Source organism: Carlito syrichta, unplaced genomic scaffold (genome assembly GCF_000164805.1).
Source record: "Carlito syrichta isolate Samal-C Ts95f unplaced genomic scaffold, Tarsius_syrichta-2.0.1 Scaffold169207, whole genome shotgun sequence".
NCBI classification, from domain to species: domain Eukaryota; kingdom Metazoa; phylum Chordata; class Mammalia; order Primates; family Tarsiidae; genus Carlito; species Carlito syrichta.
This window is the reverse complement of record NW_007113303.1, coordinates 196,162-220,813: the sequence shown is the minus strand read 5'-3', so window position 1 is coordinate 220,813 and position 24,652 is coordinate 196,162. Positions and strand designations below refer to the sequence as shown.

Below are 24,652 nucleotides of genomic sequence, written 5' to 3'. Positions count from 1 at the left end.
CTGGGGAATGCAGCCAAGGACTCGGCCCAGCCCGGCCACGCCTGCTCGTCCACCCAGCCAGGCGCCTTCATTCAGAGCCTCTGTGCCTGTTCCCTTGGGCAAGTCCTTTCTCAGGGAATTCTGCTGAGACTGGGGGAAGGGGGCGCTTGAAGACACTTCTCTCCACTTCTGTGCTGATCCAACATGGAATCCAGAGCTGATTTAATGAAGAGACCGTGGACTACTACTCAGCCTTAAAAAAAGGAGAGCCTGCCATCTGGCATGACACGGCTGAAACTAGAGGACACGGACAAGTGAAATGAGTCAGGTGAAGAGAGACAAGCGCTGTGTGATCTCACTTTGCTATGGACTCTAAGAAAGTAGAACTTCAAAGCAGAGGGTAGAGAAAATGGGGCGAAGCTACAGTTATGGAGGGTGAATCCACCTAGAGCTCTCATCACAACATGATGGCAGTTGGCAGTGTACTGTGTCCTGGACAGCTGCCAAGAGAGATTTTAGGTGCCCTACACAGACACACACACACACACACACACACACACACACACACACACACACACACACGGTAATGAGATGACTGGTATGTCAATTTGCTTTACTGCAGTCATCCCTTCACTCTATATAACAAAACATTTTGTTGTGTACCTTAAAGACATACAATTTAAAAGATCCTCAAACTGGGGTAACCCCTTTGGGTTCCCTCCCACAGTGGGGAGCTTTTTTGTCCTCGCAATAAATCCTGCTCACTAAAACAACAACGAACCCCCCCCCAAAAAACCCCTCAAACCAAACCTGATCCCAAAAGGGATGAGCACTTTCTCCAAGCAGCTGACTCACGCCCCTCAGGGAGTGCCCTCAGGCTGGCGCTTGCCTCCTGCTTGGCTGTCCCTATACTACACGGGGACTCCCACACCCAGCAGCTCAGCCCCTGTGGAGCCCGACAGACTCTCAACTTACTTGGTTCTTCTGAACAGGCACTCTCTTGCTTATTTTTTTTCTTTTTGGGCTCCGGCGATCCTTCCGCCTCAGCCTTCCGAGTAGCCGGAATGACAGGCATGCGCTACCACGCCCGGCTGATTTTTTTGATTTATTGCAGAGATGAGGTCTCGCTGCCCAGGCAGGTCTCCAACCTGTGGGCTCAGGCAATCCACTCACCATATTTTGAAAAAACTGTAACAACTGCCGTGTGGGGAAACAAGAGAATCAGGAGAAATGCTTTCTCGTCCAGCTCCAGCACTGAGTGAGCAGCGGCTGGCCCTGACTGGTGGCTGAATCTGTGAGGCTGAGCCTTCCTGTCTGCAAAATGAGGTTACTCAACTCTATTTTGCTGAATGTTCCTTTCAGGTCAAATACGCCAGAGTCTATGAATTATGCTTCTTAAAACTATCTTCTGAAAAAGTTAAAAAAAAAATAAAGTGGCAGAATCAAGCTAACATTTTTTACTTTTTATTTTTTAAAGGTCACGTTTACAAAGCAGCATTGAAAAATAAATCATTTTACAACTCAACACAGTTTCTGACAGTGCTGGCCTGACACTGGTCAGTCGTGATTTACGCATGTCTGTCCCCGACAGTCACACACTCCTCTTCTTTCTGTGAACGACTCAGCGCTTCTTCCAGGTAAACTTCCTGCGGGCTCCCTCCTGGCCCGGCTTCTTCCGTTCTTTGATACGTGGATCAGGAGTGAGGAGTCCAGCTGCGGCATAAAGACAGAAGCCTTTAGGAACCAGACAGAATGCATGATGCCAGGCAGAAAAGCAGGTGACTCGGGAATTTACAGGCACTGTTGCTAGAGAACAAAACCACACTAGCTAAATGACTTGAATCTGCTTTCCTTAACCTGTAAGAATCATGGCTCCTTTTTGGTTTTTAAACATGTTCAACTTCAGATAAAGCTGCCTCTGGATGGGCAGTCACCATTAACCATAAGGGAACTGACCTGAGTGTTTACTACTGTGGAGGCGAGGGTGTTAATGGAGACCGGAGGCGGAGGAGAGAAACTTACTGTTCGATCAAGTATGAGGAAGTGCACACACCACAGCTAACCACAAACACGAGCATGCACATTACAAATACGACTTGTCATATTTGAAAAGAAATGTATTATTCTAATTTGTGTGATAATATTCCCTGGTATTTTGTTTCGGAATGCAAAAAATCAAGTTTCAGAGTTGTATTCTCAGCAGAAGCAGTTTATTCTAGAAGAATAAAGTCAGTTTAAGCTGGAATCGTCCACTCTCCTAACTGTCAGGGTGATTGTGCTCCTCCCAGGCAACTGCTGAGCTGCTTGCAGCGTGTGGTCCACATGGATGCGCCCCAGCAGAGGCTGGAGACATAGTGACTGGTCCGTGAAGACCGCAGACTCCACCAGTGCTGTGGCAGGAACTTCCTCAACGAATGACAGGTCTCTTAATGGCCATACCGCAAAGGAAACCTTCAATCCTTATTATATACCCATAAGCTTTTGTGCTTACTAGTACTTAATGGATATGCACCGAGTAAAGCAACAGCATTTTGGACAAAATACAGACAAGATCTGTCTCAGTTCTAGTCTAAACTGTGAGTAACAATGCTTTATTACTTTTAGATATGCACAGTAGCTCAAACTAGCACAACAGCTAAGGTCCTATTAAAATATTTAATGACGAGATATGAATCCCATGTGATGGCAAATTGTTTACAAACAAATGGATCTTTAAGAAGAGGCTTAAACAATGAGCAACTTAGGCCCTAGGCAGTGGCTTGTGCCGGAGGACAGGACGTGCACAGACTCTCTCACTTGGCCAGAGAGCAGCTCGTGGACTGAATCCAGCCTAACTGTGCTGTCACCTGACAGAACACACAGCTCTGTCTTCCTTTGATAAATAGTGTAAAGAGCTCCTCAGCTTGAACTTCTCTCTCCCGCCCCCCCGCCCCGTTTATTATATTAACGTCGACCCCTAATGAGAGAATCAACGACACAATTCTTTTTCATGCTGCACAGGGACTTTTATACTCATGCTCAAGCTGGGTCACATAGAGTAAAGTAAAAGAAAATTCAAACTAACATCACAATGGAAAAAATAAAAATCTCCAATAATTAAAAACACACACACACACACACAAACAGACAATTATAATTTGCTGTGATAAAACAAAAACAACCAATTTGTCTCTTAAACAACTTTGGTAAGCACTTGTTAAACTGGACAAAAGGTTATGCATTAAGACCAAAATAAATGTTCCTGGACCCTGGGACGGAACGTTTTTGCAGGGTTCAAATAATCATCGTGGGGCATGCCCCCTTTTCTTTCTCCAATTCAAGTTACTTTATAGAAATCAAACCTGATGATGAGTCTGTATCATGAAAGGAGAAGCCAGTGGCCTGCAGTATGACAGGTTTACCCAAGCATTTCCTCACTGACTTCGGGTCACCAGTACAAGAATCAGACAGCCACGTGTAGCTAGCTAGGATCAGGCCACCAAGGCCCCTCCCGCCCAGGCTCATACCTTGTCGCATCCACTCGACTTCATCCTCGGTGACAAAGCTGCACAGGGCTCTTGCCATCGCCAAGCGTATGGCTCCAGCCTGCGCCGACCTTCCGCCCCCTGAGACTGTGCAGGTCACATCGTGTTTGCCAAGTCGGTCAAGGAAGTGAAAAGGGAACTTGAGCTGTTCTCTAGAGCACATCACAAGGAGTGTGGGTAAGTTTACTGTAAAGACAGGATTTTACCGACAGCTGATATTCGGAATATTTATAAGGCCGTTATTCTGCATGCCAGTGTTATTCTCTTCATGCTTCCTAATCCATCTATTATACCAATATATAGAAACAATCATATTTCCGACACTTAGAATACTCTGCTAAGAGCTGTAAAGTGTATTTCTCTTTCTCTTGGGCATGGCGATGTGCTCCATCTTGCTGTTCGTTTAACCCCTTTATCTCACGAGAACTTTACAAGGCTTGAAAATAATCTTGTGAAGAAGTCGTAATGTTGGGGAACTCCACTGATCAAGTAATTCTAATCTCTCTGGATTCAACCAGATATAAAATAGGCCTTCCCAAACAATTATCAAATGCCATTCGGAGTCTAAATAAAGTATACTATAATGTATTTGCATGATGTATAATGCTTATCTTGATACAGTTTTTCAAGTTACTGAAACTACATCCAGTCTTGCCCCTACTCCCCAAAACATACATTATTCCTGCTACAGTTCTCGAAGTTGCCAGGGCCTGCTACCTGCCTGGGGCCAGGTGACACGCTACACAACCCCAGGGAGGCCTGCTCCCTCAGGATGGATGAGTGCCCATGGGGTCCCAGGCACGTACCACAAGAACATGACCTTGGCTGGACTTTCTTTCACTCAACTGAACAAGAATTTGTTGGACACCATTTCTGGGCCAGGTATAATGTTCACCATCACCTCTGTCAAGCACTTTGGTTTTGCTATTTTTGCCTTAATATCTCGGCTAAACTTTTATTTATTAAAGCCCATTTATACTGTATTTACTTAGTCTGACCCTGTAGCTTTTTAGACCCCAAATAATGTTTATTATAACACAGTTACGCTGAGAAATGGATATGAACAGTGCTACTCTTTATACTTAAAAATAATCACAGGCAGATGGGCAGAAGACAACCTCTGAAAGCCAGAGCAAACTGGAATCAGTAATGACACTATATAGGATGACAAGTCCTGCAACAACAACAAATACACACCTATACTGGCTTTTTCAACAAATTCTTCAAAGTAACTTAATAAAAAATTGCAAACAGTACTATTGTAAGTAGTAGCCATGTTATCATAACTAAAGAAATAAAGAAAATTTAAAGTTGGGTGTGGTGGCCTCATGTCTGTAATCTCAGCTATCCAGGAGCCTGAGGTGGATCACTGGAGCTCGGGCAACATAGTGAGACCTCATCTTAAAAAAAAAAAAAAAGAAAAAAAAAAAAGAAAGAAAGAAAAGAAAAGAAAAGAAAGGAGAGAAATCGATGATCTAGTTCTGCCACTGCATTTATCTTGACCACTCTGGCTCCATTACTCTGGCACATCTCTAGTAATTACATTATAGAATCAATTTTTTTCTGAGTTTTAATCTAAGCTTCTTTACTTATATAAACATTTGTTAGAGAATCATAACATTCTGAAAATGATGGCAGGTAAGTGTCTAAGCTCCCAAACAAATAGCTGTCCAGAAGCCTCCCATGCAACCTCTCTTACGTCACAACGCAGAGAACTCGAACCAAGATCCCTGATTCTTTGATCACTAGTCCCTCGTATTGGTCAATGGTCACTGCACTGCTGACTTGTAAGTTCCTGACCTGCTCCTGCAAGAGGAATCCCTACAGCTACTCAGAGATGAGGAGAAGGTGCGGGTGCCCATTCCAACCAGAACTAGCCTTAGGCTTCCCATCCAGATAGGAAGTTTCTTGACGACAGGAATCATATCTTAATCAGCTCTGATAGCTTCACAATGCCCAGAACAAGACTGGATATACAGATGATCCGTAGTAAATGCCTACTGGATTCAAACTGAAGAATAAAAATCTAAGGATGTAATTTGATTGTGAGATCAAGCCGTAACTGAGACTTGCGGTTAAACCATCAGGCGTTACAGCTGAACACAAATGGACAGACAGGTTATGGTCAAATGCCATTCCTCCTACAACTCCCCAAGCCGAAATCACCATCCCCTGCGTTGTGGGTCTTTCTCTAGCTTGTCCTAAGGGAAATAAGAGCTTTCTCCATGCCTTTTCCTGTAAGAATCGTAGAATTAATTTAATTCATCTTAAATAAAGTTAAGAGTGTGTTACTTCTTGTCACAGGAACACACAAATAAAAGAAACACACATTTCCTAAAGTAACTATTTTGTCCAGAAGCTTACACTCTATTAGGAGGGACCTCTTTTGCTTACATACACATTGGGTTAGAAGAGCTTTAGCCCTTTTGACCTTAAATACCATAACATAGTCAGGAAATGGGAAAAACATTAGGAAAGGAGGAACCAGTCGCACGGAGCTCCTGTTACTTGTGGCTAATGATTGTAACTACGGAAAAAATAACAACTGTCTCAAGAAGAGGCCTTTATATATAGCAACTTACAGAGAGATAGAAGATGAGTACATTTAGAGGACTAGAAGAACTGTAGTATCCATTTATGATTAATGCCTATTTCTCCATGGGACACAAAGTTTAAAAAAAAAGATAAAACTGCCATATTTAGCTCTGGGAATGAAGCAAAGCCTGATGAGTTCTTGTTTTAACCCATAAATGCCAGATTTCTCTGCTTGCTCAGTGTATGTTCCTCTGAGCAAGAAAAAATCGAAAATGATATAGCAGACTTTTTCTAACGTGGACGATCAAGAAAACAAACACAAACCAGAACAAATTCACCCACAGGGCTCCTCACCCAGTGGCTTAAGTCAGTTTTCAGTGCCCCAGTCGGCTTCCGTGGCTGTTGTTTGTCTCTGAATGCCCACCCCAAAACCAGAAGGTGGAAATGGACTTTTCTTACACCTTCACATAGTCTGCACTTCAGAATGTGATCTACGCCCAAGAATACCCAAATTCCAGTAGGGTCTTACGAAAACAGGAGGAGAAAGGGTCAATTAATGAGAAATTCTGCTTTTTAAAAAATCTGGCAACTACAGAAAAAGCAGCAACAGATTCCATTTAGCTTGTTTGATATGTTACACTGGTAAAGAGAAATAATCATTTAGACAAACATAATTAGAAAATCACAAGCCTTCTTGATTATTTTCTTTAAAAATGAAAATCAAAATCAAGAATCAACGAACCTGTCCTGTGTTACTGGGAAGTAAAGCAGATAATCAAGTTCATTTACTTTTATCCTTCCACTTCCATGTTCATAAAGAACTACTTCGGCTTTTGCACTCTTTCTTTTACCTATAAAAATATAAAATTCCTATTAGTGAAAATCTTAAAGACCAGGTAAAACCACATTAAAATGTACTTTCTCAGAATAACAGAATATACAACACTGTACATAGGAAAGTTTGATAATAATTATAAGTAAAACAAAAATAAAACAGGTGAACTACAACACAACAGATGTGATAAAACTCAGTGCAGGGTAATTCTGTTCTTCAATTCCATTTTAGGAATACTACAATGAATTTAAATTGGTTTCAACAACCAACAAAATAATTCATATTTGTTTACTTAAAAAAACCTAGTGTTCTTCTCTTATAATCAATAAGAATGTTCTAATAACATTATTTTTAGAAATACATAAATAGTATGATAAAATATGATTGAAAGAAAGAAAATAAGTGCTTAGGAAAGATCACATTTCTCTGAAAGCACCACAGTTATTCAAAATGACAAAGAAATGGTGCTAATTTTTTAAAGAGTGGCAAATATATCATTTAACAGGTCAACTCTCAAAAATTGGACCACGTCAAACATGTCTGTGTACAAGGAGAATGTGAGTTGAGGACCTGAAGTTTTCACATGTTATGTAGCTCTGGCATCTGACATGCGGATTCACTGAGCACTTTCATTTTTTGAGAAGAAATCTTCATTTTAAACATTTTCTTGACTCTACCAGATTAAAATGCAAAATAAATGAGTTTTTCTATAAACATGTACAAATAAAAAGTGTTAATACGATTGTGAATGCATGCATCCGTGTTTTTTCTTGGGACGTTACAAGGTTTAGTTTTTTAAAACTTCAATAAAATCTTAAAAATCAGAAAATCCAATGTAGCAGTAGCAAAAATAAACAAGTAAACAAACAAACAAACCCAAATGGTTATCAGTGAGCAATAGCAAGTAAAAATAATTGCAGTTTTTCAATCTTCACGAAATTCATTTTCTCTCCACAGAATGCCGTTACCTTCGCTTGTGCTAAAGGCCATTCCTTGCTCGTCATACTGCACGGGTTCAATCGGCTGCTTTTTTGATTGAATAGTTACACTTCTGCGAAACCCCTGCACAAATTCTTCCTCAGCAGCACCACACTGCAATGTCAATAACTTTTCCAGCAGCCGAATGAACTGCATATACTGCAAACAATAAAAATTCATTAGAAGACGCAAGTGTAATTGCATTTGCTAAATTTTTTCCATTTTTGCATACTTGATCTTTCCAATGTTGCTTTTCTTGATGAATTTTGACAGGATGACACTTCTGCATCTTCATGCTGCTTTTAAAACAGCGTGCAGATGCATTGCTTTGCGTATGGATCTTTAGTGCTAAATCTTTTCTTTCAAGAAACAAAGAGATTTATCATTCAAGGAGAAATCAATTTCTCTGTATTACGATTATGAAATTGAGATTTAAATTCATTTTTAAAAAGTATTTGGATGATCCTCAAGTGCAATTTCCACTCTTTATTAGAACTGTATCAAGAAGAGTTTTATAAATAATTTTTAGTAAGTTATGTATAGTAAAATGGAAGGAGTATGATTTTGAGAAAATGTACCTCTTAAATTATATTTCATAATACATTTGGCAAATATATCTTTGGCTGTTCAAGCTGTGTTACTTTAATGTTTATGATTTCCTTTAAAACCGAACAATCAAGCTATTTAAAAATTCAAGAGACACTTGACTTAAAGGGCAACCTCTTGAAATAAATTATCCTTGCTCCTCTGTGCATTTTTTTTAATAGTTCTTGAACATGTGATTAGAAAGTAAACAACTTGGAATTAACCCCTTAAAATTAGAAGCCAGAATAATCACTCTAAAGTGTTGATGGAGAAGGAAACAACTAATGCTTGAGATTCTTAGTTAATATGGATTGTGGAACCCAGTTTTTGATAAGCTCATTTATGTTGTCATCCCTAAAAATCATACTCATCTTTGTCACTGCTGCCTCTACAGTAAAAATCTGCCATCAATGGTTGAAAACATTTAAAAATCTCACCAGTAAGACTACTGTCAAAAGAACTTTTTCAAATGCAGCTTCCTGTGATATAAAAATAACACCGAGGGCATTTTCTCCTGAGGTGAAATAACTGAGGTTCTTGCTTCCCCTCCAGTCACTAGCCAACTGCTCTGTTCTCAGCTACTCATAATTCCACCTCACACTCTCGATCGCCACGGCGACACTTACAAAGGGCACTTCTGGCACAGCACAGCCTTGCTTGAGAGCTAGGTTTAAGGTCTGAAAAGTCACTCCCTCATCTGGATGCCAGCCACAGACATCAGGATTTCTTCTGGTATCCAGTATCCCAGAGTACAGAAAATTATCATATACAACTTGTTTGTTTTGTTTTCATAGCTGCAGCCTGTGTTAAAGTCCTTGGGATATTTACAAAGTAGAAAAAGGAATACCTGAGTTATAAACATCTAAGTAGCCAGAAAACAAAGGAAAGAATGAAAATTACTTGTTCAGTGAAGAAGCAAAGAGATTTTCCAGTTAGATGCAAGTGCAGCAAGACTTGGCAGTTAGGATATTAGAAATTACCTCCAGATCTACCACTAACCAAATGCCTGACACCTGATGTAAGCAAACTGCAACATTTCCAAATCATTAATTTCTATAATATGTTAAATAAGAAAAAGAGCAGTTGAAATACACGCAGTTGAAGTCACTGCCATGGAAGAAAAGAAGTCCTTCTTGAAACAATTTGTGAAATCTATCTACACTTCAATCTTCCATAAAGTAATCTCAATTACAGCATAAAAATATTTAAGACATCAAACTTCCTCTAATAATGTTGGGAGGTATTAGAACACAACAAAATAAGAATGCAATTAAGACTACAATATTACAGGGAGTAAGATTCACCTGAAAAGTGTTAAAAAGATGGATTCTTAGATGACCCCCTGGAGATTCTGTATTGGGTCTGGGATGAGGCTTAGGACACTGCAGTGGTGGTTTGCAGATCCCAAGATGAAAACCACTGACCTAACAGATATGGCACACAAGGCAAGCCAGGAAGCAGTAAACAGCACGGAGGAAGCCATGTTCTGCATCCCTTCTTTACTTAACCTGGAACTGCTCCTTAAACTTGTCATTAACTTGTAAAATTAGCTATTGGCCATAGTGAAGGAGATGAAGTGGTATCTGTGTGTTCCCCTTAAACAACTGGCAGAGGACGTGAGGGCATTTCTAAAAGGAGCATCTGGTAACTTGACAAGTCAATCTTCCTGACCAGTTATGAGGCCCTCCCATAGCAGAAATCAATGATGAATGTGTCTTTTAAAAAAACAAAAATCATCTTAGGAACACCTGCCTCTGAGGAATATTACTATTAGGATCCTAAATACAGCAATTGTCTGCATTCTTATAGCACAGGTCCCCTTAAATTAAAAAGATTAATTACTCACATCTTGATCTGACAGTTTTTCCACTAACATTTCTTCTAGTTCCTCCTTAATCAGCCATCTGCTGCCAATCAGGTCTCTGTTAAAATATCACATATATTCACTTTTTAATTAACCATGCAATTAGAGTTATAGCACAAAAGATCCCACATACAGTAGCAATTTATGATTCAAAAACAAGTTATTATATTACATAGGAGTGCTTTTATCCAAGTAAATTATTTTTGAGAAGTATTATTCCATTCCTTAATCTGCTTTAGAAATCGACTCTAGCAAACGTTTTGTTTAAAGAGTTAAATATGCCACTACAGAACTCTCTTGGTTTTCAAAGCCACCAGATTTCTAGAAGATTAAAATTGTGCCTGCGTAATGTACTTTAAAGGAGATGTTATGGCCACAAAGTTAACCTGAAAACAGCCTAAGGAGTAATCAAATCCAACGAAGGAGCAGTAGTATATTTACAACTTAAACAATATGTGCTCAAAGGTATACATCTTTTGCACAGGAAGAAAGATGTGAATAAGGAGGCCAAAATTTAACACCGGTTGCTCAAGTTGATGGATCTGATCTATCACTGTTTACAAAATGGAAGGAGAAATGTTGAAATAAAAAAAAGTTAAATAAATGTGCAGCTGTATACATTAAAATGCTGAGGACCTCATATCCAAATATAGTAACTAAATATCTAATACATAAATCTGAAATGAAAAAACATAAAAATAATCTCAACATTTGATTCTTCTTAAAAATAACCTACTATTTTGAGCCCTAACATTAATGATTAATGATGAAATACTAAACGCATTTTAGGCTTTAGTAAAAGATATCACTAAGTAACATTTTTAGTTCAAATTTTATGTATATTTTAATGTAAAAAAAGGAGCATACCTAGTTTCAGTTTTTTTTGGAAGTAGACCTTTGGCTTGCAACTGATTTTGATACTTTTCTATATTGAGTAACTTTCCATACACATCCTAAGGTAAATAAAATACATAGTATATGTTAAAATAAGAGAGACAGTACATTATAATTTATGATATACTTTATAGTTTTTCCCTGTGAGTACTCTTTATTTCTAACGTAACCTCGTCAGAGAATCTAGCTGCAGGGTAAATACATTTTACTTTAAATTAAAATGCTTTTAATAACAATGTCTCATTCAAACTAAAGGATGGTAGAGGAACTTCAATGAGAATTTGGCATAATAGTACACCTTAATAGATTCTAACATAACTACAAAAATTTTACAACTCCACTTCAGTGAGGTTGGTTAAAAAAACAAAAACACCTGTAAACTATTTTCCTTAGTTTCACGAACAAGACAAAAATACTCTCCTTAAGAATCACAACTTATATGGCAATATGCACTTTAAACTTACAGAATTATCCAGTAAAATGTATGGTATTGATTGCGGAACTACTTATCTAATATTTAATATTTACATAACATTTGAGTCCTCATCATATGCTTTGTATCTTAAAAAGTTTTCTATCACATTAATTTTCCATTATTTGATTTCTTTCTACTAATTTACTTACTTTTTTTGTTTGAGACAGGGTCTCCCTCTGTCACCCCGGCTGGAATGCAGTGGCACGATCGCGGCTCACCGCTGCCTCAATCTCCTGGGCTTGGGCAATTCTTTTGCCTCAGCCTCATGAGTGATTGGGACTCCAGGCACGTGCCACCACGCCCGACTAATTTTTTTGACTTGTTGTAGAGAAAAAGTCTCACTTTGATACCCAGGTTGGTCTCGAATTCCTGAGCTCAAGCAATCTTTCTGCCTCGGACTCCCAAAGTGCTGTGTGGGATTACAGGCCTGAGCCACCGCACCTGTTTCTTTCTACCAATTTACTTCCTAAAAAAGTCTGTGAACGTGTGTCACTTGTTAAATTGCAATGGAAGTAGGTGAAAGTATGTCACTTTGTGAGAATGTGTTAAAAGCAATATTCCAGCAATAAAGGCTATCATAAAATATATCCAGGCAATGAGTTTACAAGTAAAATAATGCAAGTCTTCCAATATTTTTGAGAGCAGACATAATTTTTTAAGGACTAACACTCAACATGTTTGTATTTATTCACTTATAGTTTACATATGACCTGCCTATATACCAACGCCTAATAACAGACGAACATTTTAAAAGGATGAGCTAGAGATAATATAAATGACCTTTTTTCCCTGCCAATCATGATGGCTTCCAATATCATCAGCTAATGTTAATAAGACACACCTTGTTACTGAGAGAAATGTCAATCCATATCTCAAATAGTCTTTTTTTAAATTAAGAAAGCTAGAAATTTAACTTCTAAAACAGATTTTATTACATACTTTCAATTGTATGGCCCTCCATATAAAGCAAATTATATTTGGGAAGTTTTTTCTTTTAAAGATGTGGGATACAATTCAAGATTAGATATACAAGTGATCATCGTACAGGTAAAGTTGGGGCTTCCCTCTGGTCCCCATTTCGCCTGGTTTGAGATCAGATAACATACTGATGTTATGTCCCGCCCCCGCCCCCCCAGTTCCAGTTACTACCAATCCCTTTCTTATAGTATTATGGCAAATGTTTCATAGTCTTAATAATTTCAGGTTGGGGGGGCAATTTCTTGTAGGCTCTCATTAGACTCCCACATTACAAAATAATGTTGATGATAAAGTTTGTTCTAACAGTAAGAGAAATGTCCTTTTTGCCACTGTCATCATATTGACTAGTGTTTGCATTTTAACACTAGTTTCATTTTGCAACCTCTTTTCAGGAATCTATCTCTTGAGGGTGGGAGGGAAGAATGAATGAATGAAAGGAAAGAAAGACTGAGTCTTTGACTTTCTGCAACATAAATACAGGTGAGAAAAGATGAGATTATACTCAACGAGTTGGACTTCTCAGAGAATAAGGAAGTAATAGTTCATTTCTTTTTGGCTGGAAAGACTCCCAATGTCTGTTTTCTTTTTTATTATTAAGGGTAGTAGTATTGACCACTTAGAAAAGCAGCAGAGAGAAAAGGAAGAAAAGTAGCACTTGGAAGCTACAAAACCAAGGGTGAGTTAGGCTATCAGTGGACATGGGAATCTCAAACAGAAGGTGAATCTACTGCTCTTGCTTAGTAATTCTCGAAGTGCTGCCCCCAGACCAGACAGCAGCAGCATCCTTGCCTAGACTGGCGAGAAACCTAAGTTCTCGGTCTGCACTCCAGACTTGCTGAAGAGGACTCTCTAGGGTGGGGTGCAGTGGTGTAATGATGCTTCATGATGCAACTGAAGTTTGAGAATTACAGAGACTCTAGTTCAACAGGACAGCAAAGGCACAAAGTTAACTGAATCCTAGGATTCACTTGAAGTGTAACTGTCTTTACAACCGCATCCCAACCACATTCCTGTAGCAGCTGAGGAATATATCTGACAATTAAAACAAAACAAAACTGACCACCCTAAAGAAAGCAAGAACCAACACAAATCACCCACATATGGAATATATACTGTTATTCAATTTAAAATGAAATGTTATAGTTTGTCTCCCAAGACTTGATAAGCCTTGTTGAAAGTCTGTGATCAGGGTTCCTTTAACAAATCTTTAAAAGGTAAAATACCAAGCTGGGACTTCAACTGGATAGTATAGCAGAAAGTCTTCTACGTACCTCTCTTTCTAGAAAGCAATTCTCAAATGATGAACAGTATAAAATAAAGAAAACACTCCACAAACCGAATGCTCCCCACTTGTAGGGCATGGACAGACACAGGCAAACGGCATGTCACTGCATACGGGCACAGCCTGTCAGCCACCACAGACAGACTGAGGCTACCCTGGGTGCCCTGGTAAGGGAAGTGCACTGAGCCTCTCAGCTGCCTCCTCCAGAGTCCCGAGATCTGGAAAGTGCAAAAGTCAGAGATGGCAAGTCTTTCAAATCTAGCTACGGGTATTACGAACTTCAGAGAATACCAACAACATTAATAAGATACCTCTTCCGCTTGCAAGTGTTTACTTCATTTTCTGGAATGACCAAGGCAACTACAATAATAGTAATCGATCTGCCTTGTATGTAAATTTTAAGTCAAAATTCAGGCTGCTAAATTAACCATCATTTTCTAATGCCTTTTGAACAATTTTTCTTAAAATATTCTTCTACTATGCCATTTCCTTCTAGTGTTATATTTAGATTCCTAATAATTTACAAATGGTATAAGTAAAATAATCAAAAAAAATGTGGAAGAGGAGAAAGCAAACTATGAAAAGTTCATGTCAGATTTCCAACACAGTAAATTCTATTTATTTAAAGCAAGCGTTTACAATTTGATGCTCAGAACCCATCAAATCACACAATGCTCATTATGCCCCTCCTTATACTTTTTTAAATAGGAAAATATATGCAAAGTATGCACTTAGCACAGTGTCTGACCCATAGTAATGGTCAAGAATGATAGCAGGGGTGAGGCATGGCTTTCAAGAGTCAAATCATCTAAACAATTTTACTGGCAAACCATTTCTATTTATTCTTTCTCTTTTGCATAATAAAACCACTCTTGAGATTCTACCTTGGTTAGTCGCAGACAACAGTTCTCTGGAAAGTAGACTCTATGGCTTCAATTCCCTGAAGAGATGTGTACTAATTTACATCAAAAACTCCTTGAGGGTACAAAATATGCCAGGAACTGTCAACATCACAGATTATCACCGGTAGCTTCTGGTATATTGTTAAGCTTCCACTTAATTTTTAAGGAACACTAGAGAATTAGTATGACCCCACCTACACTAAGTTTATATACTGTATTTAATAGTGTAATTTTCAAATATGACAGGAATAACCCAGATGTGAAATGCTGAATCATTAATCACAGCTATGATTAATATTTCATAAAATCAAAGCAAGCCTATCCACCCCTTGTGTCATCAGATTTCCATAATGTATGAGTCAAATTTAGAAGGTGCCTAATTTGAAAATACCAGATGCTCAGGTTGCAGAACAGAAAAGCTTAAACTAAACCCTTCCAAGAGCATGAGCACTATGAGTTTTAGTATCCTTCTAAAATCTATTTCGGTTATTTTAACCATGTGGAAATCCCAACTTTTGGAAAGGTAAACAAGTAGCATTTCATGGGGGGATGGAATGGAAAAAGTCAATGGTATTTTGACAAACTAATAATAATTATCATCTTAGATACTAGTTCAGTAACAGGAAAGTAACTACCTTTAAATCTGTGTTTGCTAAATCACAGAAAACCGATTTCTTAAATAATCTTAATTTTTGGGCTACTGGTCTATACAAAAATTAAAACAAATACATGTAAATATAAGTCACTTATTACTAACCAAGATAGGGGTTTCTGTTTTACATTACAGTTCCAAGTGGCATACTTCTATTGTAGACTCCTGCTATTACTCCGGGGACACAACAGACTATACAGTTTATACATTATGTAATGCTACTCAACATAAAAAGGAAATAGTCCATGAACAGGTCATATGAAAAAAGATTCTGGGGAAGTGCACACTCGAGGGTGATGACCTGAAAGTACTTGTAACTCAGATACCATATGCTTTTACTACTGAAAGTTACATCATGTATTATGACAACAATTACACCATTACAAAAGAAGTAATCTAATTGAGATCAACATAGAGATAATATTTAATAATAAGTGGAATCTATCTTTTAAAAAATTAATTTTCCTAATTGACAGTATGCTTGGAGCATACCAGATATACCACGGTCATTATTCATATGGGAGGAAAAGGTACATTAAAGACACCTCTGGAACAGCAATTTCTATTGCTGAATTAATTACTGAATTAACTCCTGCTGTCAAGAAAAGTCTTAAAACAGCATGCAGATCTATTTCAGCACCAGTCTGTAGCTTTTTAAAAATAAGCACTTTACACGGTTGTAAAGTAGTTATTTCATGATACCTCACTGTGAGAAGGGTCACTATTTTAACTCCATTTTTAAAGATAAGAGCACTACATCGAAGAGTTTTAAGCACTCCCCCACAAGGTCACAAAGAGGATCTAGAAACTTCTAAACTAAGAAAGAATTCTGTGCTACTCAGTCCCCAAGACTTCTGCTTACTGCGTCTGGAAACTGCACATAATGACACACTGCACACTTCTGGGGCTGCTGTTTTCATGCTTTAAGAACTGAGATGGCGACTTAAGTCATTTAAATGAATGGGAGATTCTTTAAATAAGCCAGGAGCTTCTTTTATAAGGCAAACGAACCCTGTTTTTGTATAAATTGTAAGGATTAGAATTACCTGGTTTTCTCTCACATTTTAAACTTTTTCTTTTCAATTCAACAGAATAGTTTAAGTATATAATGAACTACTTACTCTTTCATTGTACATGTTTTTGGTATACGTTTTATCTGTGGCCATGTAATTCCTTCAACATAAAGAAATACTTTGAAAATAATCCATTTACTAGTATTTTGTAAAACTAGTCCTAACATATAAGTGAAGTTTTTAGACAATGCTAAATTCCCAGTGCAGTTACATACCCAGAGAGAGGTGAGGGTAACTTTTGTAAAACTTCAATAAGTGCATAAGGTGTAGGGACTGACACCAGTCCTAAAACTGAGGAGATTTTATTAATCTCTCTCTGTTTTTTGTTTGTTTGTTTGTTTTTAAGAGACAGGGTCTTGTTCTGTCGCCCAGGCGGGAGCACAGTGCAAGCATAACTCACCGTAGCCTCAAACTCCAGGATGCAAGTGATTCTCCCACCTCAGTCTCCCAATTAGCTGGGACTACAGGTGGCTACATCCAGCTAATTTTTATCTTTTTGAAGAGACGTGTCTCACTTTGTGGCCCAGGCTGGTCTCCAGCTCCAGGCTGCAAGTTGGAATTACAGGTGTTAGCTATCACACCCAGCCAATTAACCTCTCTTTTGAGAAAACGTGTATTTAAGATGAGTAATGCCTGCCTACAATCACAACAAAGGGTCTTTTCAACATTCTTACTATAGCCTTTCCCAAGCACTGGTGTCAAGGGACATGGAAAGGTGTTCTGGGTAGAAAGAGCTTTGCTGTCCACTTCATTTGAGCAGCAGAGGGTTAAAGAAACATGTTTTTCTACTTGAGGACTTCACAGAGCTTTGGTCCTGCTAAGTATCCCTCGTTAGAGTTCCCCAGCACACAAAATACAACATTCCCAAACTAATGTCACTTTAGAGCCCCTGTCTTGAAGAATATTTCATAACCTGTGTTCCACAGGAAGCACTTTGGCAAAGATGCATTACAGACATGCCTTGACTTAATGAATCATGTTTTACAAAAGTTCCCATTTCAGAGTCAAATAATCACTGCCCATAATGAGTTTTAAAAGATGTTCCCCTTACTTTTAGTGAGTGACTTTTAATTATTTTTCAAAAATATACATACTGGCAAAAACAGCAAACTTGAATGAACGCTTTTCTTAAAGTTTAAGTGGAAACTGAGCCCGACCACTAAGGTTGCAAACGCCTTGCTCATGCATGCAGCCCACTGCTTCCTGTCATCCTGGACACTTGGGCTGGGGCGGGCAAGAGGCAGTCCTGGCAGGGGTTACAGCCAGGGATCTGAAGGGCAGCCTGCCCTCTGGTCACCCCTCTCTCCACTCACCTCAACTGCACCCAAGACCGTCTCCCTAGTCTAGACCCAGGCTAGTCATTACTCGGTTACCCTGCTGTAGAGCGGGGAGTTTTCTTTTCTGCACTGATGTCTACATTCTCTTTTAACATTCTTCCCTTTCCTTTACACTTTTCCTCAGTTGTTTTAGGAAATGTATTATTTTTCTCTCTCTTCCATCTGCCTCAGAAACCTAAACTAAAGTGCTAAATCATGTCTGAAAACCATACACGCGTTAAATGGCTTTAAGGCAGGGGAAGCCACTCACTCCAGGTGAAATAAGCCAGCGAGCCAGGGCCAGCAGAGGTTCCCTTTCTGGTACTCCACGATGCTTTAGAAACTCAGAAGTCTCCCCTTTCTTATTTAAACTACTTTGTATTGTATATGAAACTTGGTTTATACAGTAGTATATTTTCTATAGTAGTATAAACAGCTATGCTGTTTTTTATTATATATGTACATCTTGGTAGTGACACTACAGAAGAAATGGGTTTTTATCAACTTTTCCAGGAACCTGTAAGAAAACAGAGTCCCAACTGACCTGCAAACGAAACTCTGAAGTGTGACACATTTCCTTCACTTTAAACCTTCCTATGCTTCATTTCTGGGCAGGAACAATAAATCTCAACTCTCATTTCGTCAATATTGTTCCTCAAAAACTTCTCCACTTCTCCCCCAAAAATGGATGAGCTAAATACAGGTCAACTGGAAACAGTATTCACTAAAGCATTATACACTGTCCTCAATGGCAGGCTGCCTCAGGACTACCTTTCATTAATTGCTACAAACAAAGATATAAGCTTAATAAGCAGACCATTTCTAAACACTAAAAAGATCTGGCATTGTTGCAGTAGATAAGAAAGGTTAAGCAACATCGGAGGGCTCTCCTCACACAACTGCACGCAGGTTCTAGATCTGTTTCCTTGTCAAAAAGCCTGGCCAATGGCGGCGGGCCTCACACAATTTCAGTTGGTCGAAAACATGGAGAAAGTGTGGCTCGCTGTCTGCTACCTTATCACAGAGGAAAAAATTAGATCAACAAAAATAAACGGTGGCAATAAGGATGCATTTCCAAGTCTTTAAAGCCCACCACAGTCGTCAGGGGCTACTTCTCATGCTGCAGTGGCAATGGCAGGACTGTGATCACTCACGGAGAGGAGGGGACAGCGCCCCTCCACCACCACCGAGAAAGCAGAACAAAGGAGGGAGCGCACCCAGCACTGAGCACGGCTGCCAGTTTCCCGGCTGGACTTTGCATGCAGTGCCTGTCTTTCTACAGAAAGCTGACCGGTGTGCATGCAGTCACTATTTCAGAATATCAGTATCTCCCATGGATGATGGCGATTTGCATTATCTAGAAAACAAGACTGGTGTGACTTCAGCTGTAATTAATGACATCTGCCCAACATGAGGCTGAAATATATGCATGAAGCATATATTACTGAGTTGGACTGAAAACATAAAAGCTCAAAGAACTCTTCTAACTTATCAAAACCTAAATTACGCAAAAATAATGTTTAGCAATCAGATACAATTTGACATTTTAGAGAGTGTGGAAAAACTTTATCCACTGAGAAACAGGATCAGTGTCTTGAGCAATACCTTTGAAAACACATAAACTAAAAAATAAAGTTTGGCCTCTCCCACAATGTGTGATTTCTTCATTATAGTGGAATGCAACAAAATATCTTGCCCTTGGGTTGCTCAGTTTCAGCCAAAACAAATGCAAATAGCTTGTCAGATGACAGCTGTTTGATAAGGCTCCTCGACAAGACCTGCATGCTTTACTTTCTTCCGTGAAACTTGGGATGAAAGGCAGAAGGCAGGAAGAGAATTAATGTAGCATACAGTCTAAAGGCAATGCTACAACCGTGATTAAGTAGAAAAGTTAAAAGGCACAGATTTTCCACAGCTTCGCTGCGTGCAACCCATCCGTGTAACAAGTTGACAGGCCTAGCGCGTCAGCTCCATCATCCCCTCCGACAGCTAAAACGCAGCACTGCATCCCTTTTCAGAGGAAATTTGCGTCTGCACCATGAAGCGTTGTACATTATTTCTTAGCACTGCAGGGGGCTCGAGTCCATATGGAACCTTCACAAATATTACCACAGATCAAACCAGCGGCGTTTGGAGGCAGATTTGACATACCTATTTAAATGAACAGCAGGGGTCCTCGGGCAGCCTCAGGCTGTGAGGGAGAGAACCTCGCGGAAGCCTGAGCCTCAGCCCCATTACTCAGCAAAGACACACTCTACATTTATCATTCATTTCATTTCTGCCAGGGCAAGAAGCTCATTTGCCCAAGGTCAACAAAAAGCGAAAAGAAGGTTTTCTTTTCTTCCCCCAAGAAATAAATGTACCTGACAAGTGGGGATTTTGTCCTTTGGGTGTGTGGAGCACAAACACACACCAGATAATTCTAAAATGCAGAGTAAATGTGCCCATTGATTCAAGCCACTGGAATCTGACTGGAGGTAGGGAAAGCCCAATAAACATTTCTGAAACTTTAAAAATTCATATAATGAATGAAACAGAACTTGACATCATGTTCTAAAAATAAAAACAGGAAATTGGCATCCAACCCCTTTTTTGCATAGTAATTCTGGGGAACTCTCCCAAATGTGAACACTATCAAATACTTATAACTCTGAAAACAAAACAAGAACTGTTCACAGCATATGCAAATGTGGCTGGAAGTCACAGTGTAATGAAATCATTTCTTAGGTTGCTTTGGGGCCCAACTTCTAGACTTAGACACTGCTTTAACTTACGAAAAAGCAAAGATTGTATGCAAATAAAAACAAAAGAGAAATAACCCTCTGATTCCCTCCCAAAGTAACTGCCTCATCGCCCCTGACAGCATCATACACTTGGCCCCCTTGTTCCTTACCTTGGAAGCACATACACATAATATTATTCAGTTGAGCACCTATCTCCTAACATGATTTCAATCTGTAAGCAAAAGCATTTTAAGGGCAAATCATTCTGATATAAATTTGATAAGGTTTACCGCTATCAAAAACAAATTAGTAAAACCTAAAGCCTTTCTTCAACACACTATCTTATCTCTAGAAGTCTTATTTTTGTCCATTAAAAAATACTAGGTAAATTCTGAAGCTGAACTAAGACTCCAGTATTAGTTTTGTAGCTTATAATTCACACTATTTAACGTAAGTGTGATATACTTACATGCATTAATGAATAATATGACTGTTTGCCAGTATAGAAGAGAAAATGAAATGGACGGCCATCTTCTCCCCACTGGATTGCTAATAAAAACAAAGATGAAAATAAATAAAAATATATGAAGAGACAGACAAAACAGCTGTATATGAGCACAGTTATGAGAAACATTTATAACTGTGATTAACCTGTAAAAGAACAAAAAAGTCATTTATATTTAGAATTTTTTGTTTTGTTTTTTGTTTTGAGTTGGAGTCTCACTCTGTCACCCAGACTGGAGTGCAGTGGCCGCTCCCGGCCACCGCAGCCTCGACCTGCTGGGCTCCAGTGATCCTTCTGCCTCAGCCTTCCGAGTAGCCGGAATTACAGGCACGCACTACCACGCCCGGCTGATTTTTTGATTTATTGGAGAGTTGAGGTCTCACTGCCCAGGTGGGTCTTGAACCCGCGGGCTCAGGCAATCCACTCACCTCAGCCTCCCAAAGGCGTGGGATTTAAGGCTGAGCCACCGAGCCCGGCAGGCCTGAGTCTTAGTAGTTGATCAAAATGGAGGTGACAGGAGGACATGGAAGGAAAAGACACTACCTTTTTTTTCTTCTTCTTTATCTTTTTTTTAAGTCAGAGTCTCACTCTGTCTCCCAGGCTGGAGTGTAGTGGCACTCTCATGGCCACTGCAGCCTCGACCTGCTGGGCTCAGGTGATCTTCCGCCTCAACCTTCCAAGTTGCTGTAACTACAGGCATGCGCCACCACGCCCGGCTAATTGTTTTATTTATTGTAAAGATGAGGTCTCACCAAGTTGCCCAGGCTGGTCTTGAACCCCTGGACTCAGGCAATCCTCTTGCCTCGGCCTCTCAAAGTGGTTCACGCTTGAACCACTGCACCCGGGAAACTACCATTTTATTGAACATTAAGACAGGCATCTTGCTGGTGCTGACGTATGTGCAAAGACTGACTTAGAGATGAGAAGGTTAAAAATGACTGAAGTGGAAACCAGCATCTTTTGTTACTCCAGTCTGTGCAGAAGGAAGAAAGACTTGAAAGAAGTGAATGTGAGTGGCAGAAAAACCCTCTATGACTGGCACCCTGCCTTCTGCCAGTGCAGCTCATTTTTCCACCAAAAGCCTCCTAATAGAATCTCAGCCCCAAACAAGGCACAGGGAGTAGGGGTGGTGCTGATAACCATGCAGCCGGTTCTGAGGTGGCACGGGGGCATTGAGACCTGGGACCAGAATGACTCCAACCCTCTGCCTTCAATATTCCCACAGCCCACATGGCCACCACTTCTTAAAGTAGAAGGGACATGTCTCTGCCACCATCCACATTCTTTTCTCCTGAGGAATTTTGCCAGGAACTTCATACTGCCACATGGAGCTAGGCTGGGTATTTCCAGGACACGAGCCATTTTCCCTGTGCTCAGTAAACAAGGTGCAGGTCCCTGAATTCCTCAGAGAAGCTACAAAGGTCACTGGGGTCAGCCCTGGTGGCCAGCTGACCTCTGAATTCCTACCACAGGGGCAGGAGCCCCCAGGAAAGCCCTGTGGTGGCGGGTGAGTCTGCAAAGCTGACTGGGGACCCTGGGCTGGTGGCGTCTGCCTTCTGCTTTAATATAACCATATGGTACTAACAGATGCAAAGCTAAGCTGGCTTCCCTGTTTAAGGAGAGTGGATTTAACTTCTACGCGATCTGGGTTATCACCAATGTTGTTTCCCTGTTATACAAATTGCTTTTTACTGCTTGTTGTTTTTCTAACATTATTTTCTCCTTCTGACCAAGGTAAATACTGAAGAGAGGTGATTAGAGGGGGAAAAGAGCATGGGAGAAAATCCTGGAGATATACTTCCAAACCAATAGAGGATTTTTTTGGTTTTATTTTCAGTTAAATTGTACAGCAAAGGCTTATAGAAGTGAATTACGATACCAGAAATTCTCTGCCCAGCTTGCAGTTGTTGGTATATTTTAATCCTTATGGGTGACATTAACAGTTTTAGTGTGTATTAATTATCTGCCATCTGGCCTATTTATTTCAAATACAGCTTCTGAATTCATGGATATTTATGTGGTTTTTGTTTTGTTTATATATATCTTTTTATTTCATAATTCAAGGTAGAGAGAAACTCAGCACTCAGTTTTAGAAGTTCATCCTCTGAAGTTCAAAGAAGTAAAAATGTGTTTCCTCTCCTAAAGTTATTAGTTTGATAAGCTGAAATCATTAAAGTTTCCAAGATGGAAAATATCAAGATTCAAACATTAATGTTAGCAAGATTCCAACAGATAAAATCTAGTGACCTGATTTTCTCTGAAAGTAACACAAGTATATAAATAGATTAAACTGACAAATACACGTGTCTACTTATTAAGTGCCAACCACGATTGTCAGCACTTTATAATTATTAACTCGGGCAGGCAGCGAGAGAGCCGGAGCTAGCTGGCAGGAGCCATGGCAGGACAAGCATTTAGAAAGTTTCTTCTGCTTTTTGACAGAGTATTCGTTGAAAGGAGCACAGCTGAAACTTTAACCAAGGGAGGCATTATGCTTCCAGAAAAATATCAGGGAGAGGTACTGTAAGCCACAGTGGTGGCTATTGGCTCAGGCACCAAAGGAAAGGGTGGAGAGCTTCAACCAGTTAGTGTGAAAGTTGGAGATAAAGTTCTTCTCCCAGAATATGGAGGCACCAAAGTAGTTCTAGATGACAAGGATTATTTCTAATTTAGAGATGGTGACATTCTTGGAAAGTATGTGAACTGAAGCAATTTTTTGTTGTTGTTGTTGTTGAATTGGTATCAACATGAAACTGTTCATTCCACTGAAGTTGTGAAATCTTTCATCATGTAAATAATTTTCATGTCTTTCTTTTATAATAAACTAATGATGCCTAAACGAATCACATCTAGTGTCTCTAAAATTTCGTCTTGTTGTACTGATATAAACATTTCAAATAAAAATATGAAAATTAAAAGAAAGAAAGAAAACAATTATAAACTCATTTCATCTTTGTGACAATTCTAGGAAATAGGCATTGTCATTACCCCATTTTATGGATGAGAAAGTTGAAGAACAGAGAGGTTAAATAACTTGGTAACGGTCAATTGCTAGGAAGTAGAGGAGCCAACACATAAACCCAAGCTGTCTGGTTCCAGAGCCATATCCTTGTCCCATAAATGATACCTCTCAAAAAGGAGGCCCTCCTCTTGAGACACAGAGATAATCAAGGCATCTACCTTAAGTCAAGTCCTGTGTGGGTACACCGTTCATGAGTTAAGGCGCTCCTTGGAGACAGGAATTATGAAGGGCTAGATGGGTTGCCCCAGACCATGCAGCTGGTATGTGGATGGACAGGTTTTGAATTCATTATGTAACATCAAGAACATATTTTTAATTATTATTTTTTTTTTGAGTTGGAATCTCACTCTGTCGCCCAGACTGGAGGGCAGTGACATGCTCCCGACCACTGCAGTCTCGACCTGCTGGGCTCCGGCGCCTTCCGCCTCAGCCTTCCAAGTAGCCGAAATTATAGGCATGCACTACCACGTCCGGCTGATTTTTTGATTTATTGTAGAGATGAGGTCTCGCTGCCCGGGCAGGTCTCGAAC

General features: G+C 39.6%; 1 protein-coding gene and 1 pseudogene across 1 annotated transcript; one reads left to right on the top strand and one right to left on the bottom strand.

The window, feature by feature from the left end:
* Window positions 1-1,427: 1,427 nt before the first annotated feature.
* On the bottom strand, window positions 1,428-22,427 carry MRPS9 (mitochondrial ribosomal protein S9). Its single transcript, XM_008051252.2, has 8 exons — window positions 22,331-22,427; window positions 21,065-21,144; window positions 11,168-11,253; window positions 10,283-10,358; window positions 7,842-8,010; window positions 6,781-6,889; window positions 3,486-3,655; window positions 1,428-1,692 (listed from the first exon to the last, which is right to left on the bottom strand). Exons 1-8 carry the CDS (start codon window positions 22,425-22,427, stop codon window positions 1,601-1,603), a joined length of 879 nt encoding a protein of 292 aa, XP_008049443.1. The 3' UTR covers window positions 1,428-1,600.
* A 1,071-nt stretch (window positions 22,428-23,498) lies between these two features.
* LOC103252652 lies at window positions 23,499-23,807 on the top strand (annotated as a pseudogene).
* The last annotated feature ends 845 nt before the right edge of the window (window positions 23,808-24,652 follow it).

Excerpts from the sequence above, each read along its gene's own strand:
- MRPS9 (XM_008051252.2), bottom strand. The coding sequence starts at position 22,427 with ATGTGGCAGTATGAAGTTCCTGGCAAAATTCCTCAGGAGAAAAGAATG. Across the intron at positions 3,656-6,780 it reads TTCCCAGTAACACAGGACAG|AGAACAGCTCAAGTTCCCTT; the intron begins GTTCGTTGATTC and ends GATGTGCTCTAG. Across the intron at positions 1,693-3,485 it reads AGTCGAGTGGATGCGACAAG|CTGGACTCCTCACTCCTGAT; the intron begins GTATGAGCCTGG and ends TTTATGCCGCAG.